The 11176-nt window shown below is 37.7% G+C and overlaps 2 protein-coding genes across 2 annotated transcripts; both read right to left on the bottom strand.

The window, feature by feature from the left end:
• Window positions 1–2118: 2118 nt before the first annotated feature.
• Window positions 2119–2595, bottom strand: LOC123014952. The gene has a single exon (XM_044414298.1). It carries the CDS (start codon window positions 2456–2458, stop codon window positions 2204–2206), a length of 255 nt encoding a protein of 84 aa, XP_044270233.1. The 5' UTR covers window positions 2459–2595; the 3' UTR covers window positions 2119–2203.
• On the bottom strand, window positions 2535–11016 carry LOC123014948 (small subunit processome component 20 homolog). Its single transcript, XM_044414291.1, has 8 exons — window positions 10868–11016; window positions 10525–10811; window positions 8403–10475; window positions 8211–8348; window positions 5342–8158; window positions 4266–5292; window positions 3826–4218; window positions 2535–3776 (listed from the first exon to the last, which is right to left on the bottom strand). Exons 1-8 carry the CDS (start codon window positions 10910–10912, stop codon window positions 2535–2537), a joined length of 8022 nt encoding a protein of 2673 aa, XP_044270226.1. The 5' UTR covers window positions 10913–11016.
• Between the last annotated feature and the right edge of the window lie 160 nt (window positions 11017–11176).

Below are 11176 nucleotides of genomic sequence, written 5' to 3'. Positions count from 1 at the left end.
TTTGGTGTGACGGGCTAATCGTGTTTTTGTTCATCGTTTCCATACCAAGAAGATCCAAGAAGAAGAAGAATATTTATATTTATATATTTAATATTTTTTATGTCAATTGATTTGTCAAAATAGTATATAGATCCACAGAAAAAGTCATAATTTCGAAACCATTCAAGGTAACTTAATCAACTTTTTTCCAGTCGATTCCTTAAGCTTTAGCGCATTTTCTGAGATAAAAACATACTCAAAGTCAATGTTGCATCGCCTACTACGATTTTTTGAAAATTAAAAATACCAAATGGCATTAAGTCGACTTTTTCAAAAAATACAACACTCTATGTTTTATTGCATATGTATAGAGTTTGTGGAAAGTACTTTGTAAAACTTGTGAGATTTTTGCAAAATAAAAAATGTTGATTTTTTTTGAAAAAAAAAAGAATCTACTTAGTAGGCTGCGTAAAATTTGACGGAAGCCTTCCATTTAACCGATTACTAAAAGAATAACATGATGGTGACTTATTTGAGCATTTTTTATAAGTAGACTTTTCACATTGTTCTTACTAAAATTGTTTCCTTTGTGATTTTGTCCTGTTTATATTACAATTTCATTTTGTTGAAACATATTCTTTTCAGAATTGTATGGATGTGTCAAATTTTATGACATCGGCCTACTTGATTCCTTTTTTTTCAAAAAAAAAACATCAACCTTTCTCATTTTGCAAATACCACAAAATAGGCCCCGCAAACCCTAATCGACCAAAAACTCATAAAAATGTCATGCAATGATGCAATAAAATACAGGGCGTTGTATTTTAAAAAGTCGAGTTATCATTTGTAATGTCATTTAAAAAAAATCGTAGTAGGCGATGGAACATCGACTCAGAGTTTGCCTTTATCTCAAAAAATGCGTTAAAATTTGAGGAATCGACTAGAAAAAAGTTGGTTACGTTATTGTGAATGGTTCTGAAGTTATGAATTATTCTGTTGTTTTATGCACAACGCTACTTTGACACATAAATTGACATAAGTCAAAAACTAATTCAGATAATTCACAGAAACTGGGTGCGTTATATCGACAATTTAATGAATTAAAAAATGTAACAAAAATTAGGGGTTTTCATTAAAAAAAAAAAAAAAAACAGGAGATAGTTGTGTATCTTATTTTGGGACATCCAGTATTAAATAAAAATGTTTTTGAAATGTGCTTCATTATAGGACCTATCGTTAAAAAAAATCAAGTCCATAGCTTGGATAGAAAAAAACTTTTGGAGCTTGCACGCACTCTTGGGTCACTCTGTATATCAAACGTTGGTAAATTACCAACGAAAGCTGAACGTTCTAGATTGTATTTTTTTTTTAGAACTCGATAAAAATGTATTTGAAGTGCGCTTATTATTTATTTTAAAACCATAACACAAAAATACTTTATTTAAACCCTCTTAAAGCAATTTATTGGACAAAATCCTTTGAAAATTTTTTCGCTTAAAAAATCGAGAGATACCGACAAGTTCCTCGGAATCCCACCATGAAGTGATAAATGTCGTTGTTCCGGGTAATGTCGACAGTTAAAGCTATTTATAAAAGGGATAAGGACAACCGGTTGAAGCCTGATAACATCTTAAAATTTCTTTATACTTCTCAACCAAAATTTAATTAGAAAAAATTCTCTCCTCATGTTTTCCACTAAACATTAATCATTAGGAAACGAAAACAAATAAGTTCTTTTGTCGGCCGTGTCGACCTTCATCAGAATCGATTATTGACCTGTAATTAAGCTGTTGAAGACATTTATTTCGCTTCAAGTGTTATTCAGCGACTCATCAATCACACTTGTGATAAATGATTAATCTTGGGTATGCAACCAACAATACTCACAATACCGTAATTTGTCATTCAACTGACATAAAAATGTAAAACGGGCCTTAGGCAATAACCTCACTTTCGGTTTTTGTAATTTTTATCCTCGCAGCTAAAGAAAAAATTACAACAAATCAATTAATTGAACTTGTATAAAAACTATTTCAACTAAAACTTTCAAATTTTAATTTCAAAACATCATTGACATTTCTTGAACTGACATAAATTTGAAATTCCGTGTGCGCCACTGTAACAATAAAACACCATTCCTTTGCATTACACAATTTTATTTAGGTAGAAAACCGTTATATTTAACAACTTTTATACAAGAAATATACAAGCAATGGCCGCCCCTTTAGTCGTAATTGAACCTCCTGCCCCCGTCGAACCTGAACCCGTACGCCGCTGCATTTTTGGCATCGACCAGTGCGGGATTCCTGTACTTGTAGAAACTCCCATGCGAGTGTGCCGCCCTCGAGCTTCCCCCTTCCTCGCCCCTCGGATAGAACGCTTCGAACGTCCCCTTGGGGGGCAAAACTGAACTAACTTCCGGATCCGTCGGATCGTAAGCCTTCACGAGTAGCAAAAAACCCAAAAAAAATATCAACATTTCGCATCACGTGATCGCCAACACTAGACTAAACAGCCGGCCATGGAAACTTTCTCCGGAGGTGTGGCGAAAGACGTCACATGACTTCCGATTCTGGATCCAAATCGACGGTTTTCCGACGTTTGAACTGTCTTTTCTTGCCTTTCAACTGTTCCAGTTTGCGTTTTTTCGCCACCTTTTTCTTTTCCTGTCTCATGATTTTCTTTTTGGCGAATGTTTCAGGATCGGTCACGGCCAACTGCGTTCGTGAACGCTTACGTTCCGCTCTTTTGACAGATAAATTCTGTTGAAGTTTTGACAGGGTTTGGGTGTAGGTCTCAACGCCGATGCGTTTTTTCAGTAAAGTCCCCACTTCCTTGGAGAGGTGTCTCAAGGGGGCGTTGCTTTCCTCAACTGTGACCATTTCGCGTACCAAGGGGGCCAACAAATGAGCCACAATTGGGACAATACTGTCTAGTTCTAGTACAYAAACTATAGCAGCAATCCATTTGAAAACTTCAGTTCGCAAAACAGTACTTCCGGAACCCTCAACAACTTCACTATTTACAATTTTCCTCATCCGTTTAACTAACCACAAAAGATTAATTTTTCGATTGTCATTTGTCACTTTTTCAAGAACACGTGCTACAAAAACGAGATTCTTGATAACTTGCTCTGCTAAGTCAGTCTTGATATTCCCGGGTTGTAATTGGTCACACAAATCCAAAGTCAACGATTTAATAGCCTTGATTGGCTCACTTATCAAGTAGCCACTCCCCCCTGACTTACCATTGGCTACCAAACTTGACAACTCCTCGATATCGGTTTGCGCCAATACGAAACCGAGGAATTGAGCCGCAGCTAATCTAACCCAATCATGAGGGTACCCCAACAACCCTTGTATGTGTTTACTCAAATCTTCAATTTCTTCACGTTTGAAGAAATTGGGACAGTTATTACAAATTTTGAGTAACATTTGTAACACTTGAAACAAGTGATGATCCTTGATCCGTTCCGTTTCTTCATCATCTTCTTCTTTTAATCTGAATTGTTTCAAAACTAAAGGAAGAAGAGTTGGTAGACGTGATTCGAACAAAGTCTTCTCAACTGTCACAAAAACACCACACAATTGAGCGGCAAGTCGGCGATGACTTATCTTCTTATCTTTGAACCACACAAGAACAATATCGAATAATGCTTCACTGTCTTTTCTTCCTACTCTTGACAACAGTGAAGAAAGACACTCGGAGACTTGTTTGCGACACTCAGGTGCCTCGTCGTTGACCAGACGGGCCCCCAATGTCACGAAAAGCGTCCCCGAATATTTTATCAAAATTTTCTAAAACAATTAATTAAAAACAATGAAAATAACCCACAGAACTACCAACCTTAGGAAACGAAGAAATCAAAGTACTGATCATTTCAATGGCCGACTCACGTCCATACTGCATCTCATAGCTCATTTGATTCAAATAAAACGAAACATGATTTTCCAATTTGTGACCCAAAGGATAATCCAACAAATACTGATGAAAAACAACTCTTGCTTGGGCCCTCACGTGACTCAACTCCGACGTTATACTCAATTCGGCTACTTTCGCCATCACTTCGTGTATCTCCGGAACGATTAGCTTCCTAGCTATAATGGCCTTGAGAAGGTTAAAAGCTGTAGCTTGTCGGTCATGATCGTGCATATCTTGTTCGGCATACAACAACAAAACCTTCAATTGTTTCGTATCGATAGTATGATATTTGACATCACGGACAAGCACCGCCATGGCCTGAAAAACAGTGTTTGAATTTTGGCGCCCAGCACGGGGCTTCTTACCTTAAATCCGGCGACCACCAAGTCAAAATTATCGCCTTTGCTGAGACCAGCAGAAGCGTATTTGTGCAAAATTTTAAAGATATTTGAAGATATAGACCCGATTTTGTCTTTGAGTGAGGGCAAGTCGTACTTCATAACCCACGTGAGACACTGAAGGGTCAAAGTGCTCAACTTGACGTGTTTAGAGGTGAGACAGTTGAGAAAAACGGGGATAAAAGGATCAAGAAAAGGGTTAAAAACCTGGTCTTTTAATTTTTCGCGCTTCAGGAGGACAAAGCAAAGACGCAAACCAAACTCGACTAATAAATGCGCGTTTGTTTTCAATGATGACTTTGCATTGCGAACTCCAAAACGACCAGATGGCGCTTTGGGTATAATGTAACAATCGACTCGCTCGCGTTGTTTCTTTTGTTTTTCTTTGTCGCTCAATTGGGGTTTGTTTTGGGCGACTAGTTCTGGTATGCTTTCAGAAGCAGTACCGTAGGCAAAAATTAAGAGTGATTTAGTGTCCACAAACTCGTTATCGACCAGACCTAAAGCCACGTGACGGAGACACTCCTGTGCTTTATACACAGTTTTGTATGAGTGTGAGTTTTGCAGGACGTTCTTGATTGGTAGAATGAGATCCATGAGACACTTGTCGGTGATGTACTGTGCCAAAATTTGGAACGTATCGAAACTTTTAGTGGTTTTAGCTTCAGAAGTCTTGACTGCAATTTTCGCGACTTCTTTCTCCTCTGAAAGACTCCCAAACAAATCAGCTTGACACAATTGTAACACTGTCAGAAGGATTTTATCAATGTGAGAAGGCTCAAACTTTGGTTTGAGACAATTGAGGACTGCATGAATTGTAAATACGAGAACATGGACTTGGAACCCGCGATTCAAAAGTGGCGTCATTTCGCCCAAAAGCAACCCCAAATAATCTGGACCTAACGTCTGCATTATTTTTTGTAACGTCTCTCGAGTAACACGTCGAACACTCTCCAAATGTGACTTCAAAAAAGTGCAAATCTTCATAAAAATACTAAAAAATCGGAATTACAACTAACCCACTATTGGTATTTATTACTTACCCAGGTAAATTAGCTTCAAGAATTTTTTTCGGTAATCTTTGCAACAACTTAACCAAAGCCAAAGATATTGGTACTCGTAATAAATCTTCCTCCTCGCGTTCGGCACTTGTTTTCTTCCGATTGACTTTATGTGAAGCGTCATAGTGCGTCAATTGGGCCAAAGATTTGTGTAATTGGGGCAATAGCACGATTTGAATACTTCGAGTCACTCTCATCGCTGTTGATTTACATAAAACTGTCACTTTTTCACACAGTTTCACGTTTTGGACATCGTCTGGATCCTCTTCCTCGTCTCCTTGATCGTCTTCATCATCCAAAAGTGGTTCCTCGTCTAAATCTTCACTTTGATTTTTTTCCTCACTCTGGACCATTAAATTGTCACCACTCTGTGGTTCCTCTTCCTCATCTTCAAGCACGTCCCCACGTTCTAGACCAGTTTCCGGGCCTAAATCTTCAACTTGAGGTTTTTCACCACTTGGAGCTACATCTTCACCAACTTGTGCCTTGCATAAATCGTAATGGAAAGCATCCAAAATCGCCACAGTCACTCTAACCAACTGTTTCTGGTACTCAACACTCCTCCCTAGTTTCCTCAAGTAAAATTTCAAGAGACTTTCGTATTGGTGCCAGGGTAAAATCCTACAGACTGTCCCTAAACACTCAATAGAAGCATCAATGACGCTATTTTTACCCACATATTTCTCATTACACAGATAGTGGGAAGCCAAGGGTAAAATAAATTGTGTCAAAGTGCGAATATTGGGCGAGTTGGTCAAATCTTTCGTTATTGAGCAAAATTTGAGTAAAGCCCTTGCGTGTCTGTGGAGTTGCAAATGTGTAATATTTTCGAAAAAATCGACTTCAGAGTCACTCTTATTGGTGTATTTGTTCAAATCGCGCAACACCACGTGACTTTCAGAACACTCTTTTGCCAAATGCCCTAATAATAAGATACAGTCGTTCCGAAAGTCGTCATTTCGGCTCTTCATTCCCGACCTGATCAAGTTAAAAATAGTATCATTTAAGATGTAGTCTACTTGTTTTGGATACTTGGTAATCAAGTAAGGACACAACTGTTTTAAACAATGTGACGAATTCTCTTTCATTGATAAATCTTTCTCACTTTTAAGCAAATAGTAGCAATTATAAACTAGCAAAATGCCAACTTCCAAATCAATTTTTCCCTCATCTATAGCCTTATGTACTTCTTTGAAAGAGTCATGTCGGCGTTGGAAATCCGGTTGGTCCAACCATTTGGTATCAAAGGCGTTCAAACCTTCAACCAAATCGGGTCCAAACTCTTTCAAACATATTTTAATCACTTTGAGTAGGATTTTTCGACCGGAAGCAGAACTAACTTCGCCAAATAAAGGAGTGATCTGTTTCAAATGTACACCAGGGTTGGTAACATTACCCACTAGGTTAGTAATAGTTGTTAATAATTGAACTACAACTTCTTCACCAATGGAAGAGGAGCAACGTTTCAACACTAGTGGAAGTAATAATTTGAGAGTGGTGTCACTAATGTCGGCCTCCCAGACCAATTCTGATATCCTCGACAAGATGAAAAGTTCCCTCTGATTCAAATTCTTGTTTTTCCCATCTAAACGTCTTTGGATCTTCTCGAGAATCGAAGATACGAAAGGTAAAAGTATACAACTTCCGTAGTTTAACTTGTCGTCTAGTTTAATCCGATCGAGGATATGTTGAGGGACTGGTAGGAGGTTATCTACTGGGATTACCAGCTGTAAATCCTCAGAGTCGGCTTGTAGAGTCAACAACTTCTCAATCATTTCCTCTATAGCGTTAATAACAGTCACGTGACTCTTGGGATTGAGTAACAATCGAATAACGTGCGGTAAGATAAACTGGTCTTGTCTACCATCCTCATGTTTGACAAGTAGGGAGAAATATCGAGGGTTGGAACCCCACTGAACGAACAGTTTTAATAAAGTGGTAGGACTATGTATACCCTCAATGTTCAATTTATCCAAATAAGGCCAAACAAACAATTGGAAAATAGCATTAATTTGTTTGTTAGTCCACGGGTAACGATCAAATTGTCCAAAGAAACGTTCCACTAGTTTCACTGTGTTGGTCCTCAAAGTCCTCAAAATAGCAAAGTAGCCGGTATGGACGTTTCCGATTTGATCAAAAGCGAGTTTAAGTACTCCTCCGATCATTAGTACTATTTGAAGTATGAACGTCAAGAGTTCAACTCCCATCAAGCCTCCAAACTGGTCAAGTATGACATTAAGAAGGTTTATGGCACTTTGGAGTCTTTTCGGAGGAATGTAATTCTCTAAAGTTATGGACTCGAGTCCTTTAATCATGACTTGGGGATCGTCGTCCAAATATTTCGAGTAGTACTGAAACGCCATTTTGACGAAAGTTAACATTTCTTTGTCTTGACAACCGGCCAAAAACCGGAGTACTAAATTGCGTCTCAATTGACCCGAGGACTTCCCGCCAGTCCTTAAACCGGTTTTAGTACTCATTTTACTAAAGACAATACGGATGATTAGTGGTATTAAATCGTCACGATGATCCTCCTGTATAATTCCACTGTCTTTATCGATTTGAAAGGCTGCCAACTCATTTTTGAAATTTTTATCATCGACTAAATTATACAAGTGGTCTTTATACGGTGTCAAAAATTTGTGTTTGTACGTCATTATGCAATCCAATGCAAGTTTTTGGACTTCTGGACTTTTGTGTTGGAGGAAGTCGAAATAGAGTTTGGCAAGTTCGGGTTCCCGGTACATCGATTTTGGACTTCGAATTTTGGTAAAAACTGGTAGAAACGTGAGCAAAGTCCTAAACAATCCAAACTATAGAAAGAACAAAAAAAAAAAACACAAAAACGTACTGCAAGTTCGATTTCCCTTTTTTCGGTTTGGTCTCTTCTTTTTCATCTTCTAAATCTTCTGTTGTTGTTTCCTGACCGGTATTTTGTTTAATATTCCATTTAGTGGCCACTGCTGAATTATTTTTTGTATACTCCTTTCTGTCAATTGAAAAAATATTTGTTTTTCGTTTAGTAGTAAACAAAATTACTCACTCGATAAAATCTAGAAGCAATTCTGACACATCCCTAGTTTTCGCTTCCGCTATATCCGGAAATAAACTCAAAGCCTTCCATAACAAAAGTCTATAATTTGCGTAATCCGGCCCTGAACTTAACTCCCCACTCCTTCTCCACAACTCGTTCAAAACCTCCCATTTCACCTCAAACTCCTCCCTTTTCTCCCCCTCGTTCCTAACCCGTCCCACTACTGTCCGTAACTCCGCCCCAAACACGTCCCAAAACTCCCCAATCTCCAATCCGTGTGCGTGAGTCTCAATTATTTTAATCACTGGTTCCCACAATAACTTGAAATTAATATAAAGTGTGCCACACAAGTACCTCAAAGGAATTGTTCGAAATTCGGTTTTGAGACACATAATCATTTGAGGTTTATCAAAATTGAGTTTCTCTAAATTTTGCAGTTGATCTCTATATGTTTGTACTTGAGATTCAATCGATTCAATTTTGTAACAAATCGAAAAAATTTGAAACTTTTCTTTGGGCGTGTCTGGATCGGAGGAGTGTCTCAAGTCGAATTCTGGCAAATCCTCGAAAAAGGAATAGAGGTGGGCGGTAACTAAGCGAATTTCGTGATGGGGAGAATTAAACCCTGACACGAGATTGGTGGTAATTTTACGCAACGTTGCCATGTTTATGACATGTGGGCGGTCCTTAAGAACCGTAATGAGAAAATCAATAGTTTTTAACGCAAATAAACTCGGTAATGGTGATAAAGTGTCAAAAATTCGCTCAAAATTGTCACTCAAGTAATTAATTTCGTTTAAATGAATCAGGCACTCAATTGTATTAATTAAAAGGAATAAAACTTTGTTTAATTTTTCTGTTTCAATTTTGAACAAAAACTCTGAAATATTTTTTGTCAAAATCTCAACGACTTGTAACACTTCTGACAAATTTAAATGTGGCACGCAAATCAGAGCGGCAACATAATTATCAAAATCACTAAAATTCAAATAGTTGAGAAAAATTTTTTCAATTGAGTTGTCCCTAAAATCGAGAGGGTATTTGCCCCATTTGGGTAAATTAATACCGCAATCGGAAAGTGGTGCCTTTTTCATGATTAACTCTGTTAACACTTTCAGACTGTCATTATTTAAACCAGTTTTTACACAATGTTGCAAAAATGTGGGAAGTACCAAAGCTTCAAAAGCCGAAAACTCTGAAACGTTTGATACAAAATATAACAAAATGTCCTCTTGAGCCGAATTTAGAACTTTTCGGGTAATCCCCGCGGCTTGTTCTTGTGTCAATTTTATGTTTTTCGCTAGTAATAATAAAATTGCAATTTTAGTGGCTATGTGAAGTACAGAATAGGGGAAATCGCAATTAAAAATGTCAAAAATGAGTCTAACTACTGGAGGGTTATTTTGCAAAAATTTCCCGTTTCGGTACTCCACACTTTGTCCCAATAATCTCAAAACGAGTTCAATTTCATTTGCAATTTTCTCCCCTTTTGAGTTTTTCCAATTGTTTATTAACGAATCAAGTCGCCCGATAAGACAGTCCCACCACAGTTGCCCCTTCTGTGGTTGAATATTCTCGACGATATTTTCCACGACTTTTTCCAAAATTTCAAAAAGCACACTTTGGGGGAATTTCGAATTTGAGAGACTTTCAAGAAAGAGTGGCAAAACTGTCTCAGCGCAGCTATGAAACTGGCCTGCGACTCCCGAAATTACCTCGAAAAATAATTTTCCACAGCCCTCGATCCCATCTTTACGATTTTTTACCGTTTTGAGAATGTGGGAGAGAAAACTAAGCCAGTCTTTGACTTTTCTAGCAACAAAAGCAAAACTACTTGCCGCGAAATTGTGAATATAATCCGGTTGGGAGTTTGATAAGAGTGGGAGGAAGGTGTCGAAGACTGTTGAGATGTCTTTGAGAAGGGGCCTCCATACAAATTTCAAAATATAAGCGAGACAAGTGAAGGTCCATTCAAGTTGTTCTGTGTTTTTGGTGTTTAGTAAACTGATTAAAACCCCAAGAACGGGTTTGTAATACTCGTAAAAGTCTTTACGTAAATCTTTCGCGACCGCTACGACAAGACTAGAAAAAATATAGTTTTTTAATTTTTCTTAACTTGAAAAAAACTTACTCAAGTAGTGGTTGTAATGATAAAGGATTTCGCAACCTCAGATGCTTTAAAAGTACCTCAACCACGCGTTCCTTGTCTAAAATAAGCTGGGGAAGTGTGACTAAAGTGTGAGCCTTGATTTCTTTCTTGAAATTGTCAAAGCTTTCAGTTAGGTTTAAAATGCTCCAATTTTCCATTGCTTGGTGGAAAAAGCATTCAGAAGTCTCGTCGTCGGCTTCATTGATGTGCCCCACTCGATGGAAAATGTCTATGTCGATGTTAGCGATGCGTTCCGCAAAGGGTTGGAACTAGAAACAAGAGTTTAAAGGGGCTCCTAAGCTAACCCATTTTTTCTAAACTGTACCTTAAATGTGTTTGAATCTTTGTGACGAATCGGTTTATTCTTCATTGTGACTGAATTAAATAAAGCTAGTTCTGATATTTAACAAAATAAAAACATGCTGCGGTTAAATATAACCTCAAACTTGATGAATGAGTACGACAGTGCCGGTAATGTAGTAATCTATCCCAGTACAAATTTCTACGCTCCATTTCAATTGAAAAACAGGGTTTTTAGCGGTTTTACCCTGTGGTTTTACCAAAGTTGTCATGGACAAGTTTTTTTTACCTTCTTATTGTTTATTTACCTTATTTAAACACGAAGTCCGGAGAG

Source organism: Tribolium madens, unplaced genomic scaffold, assembly GCF_015345945.1.
Source record: "Tribolium madens isolate multiple individuals breed KSU strain unplaced genomic scaffold, Tmad_KSU_1.1 Scaffold_97;HRSCAF=244;Tcas5.2_LG3a, whole genome shotgun sequence".
NCBI classification, from domain to species: domain Eukaryota; kingdom Metazoa; phylum Arthropoda; class Insecta; order Coleoptera; family Tenebrionidae; genus Tribolium; species Tribolium madens.
The sequence above is the reverse complement of the archived record's forward strand: the minus strand, read 5'-3'. Positions and strand labels throughout refer to the sequence as shown.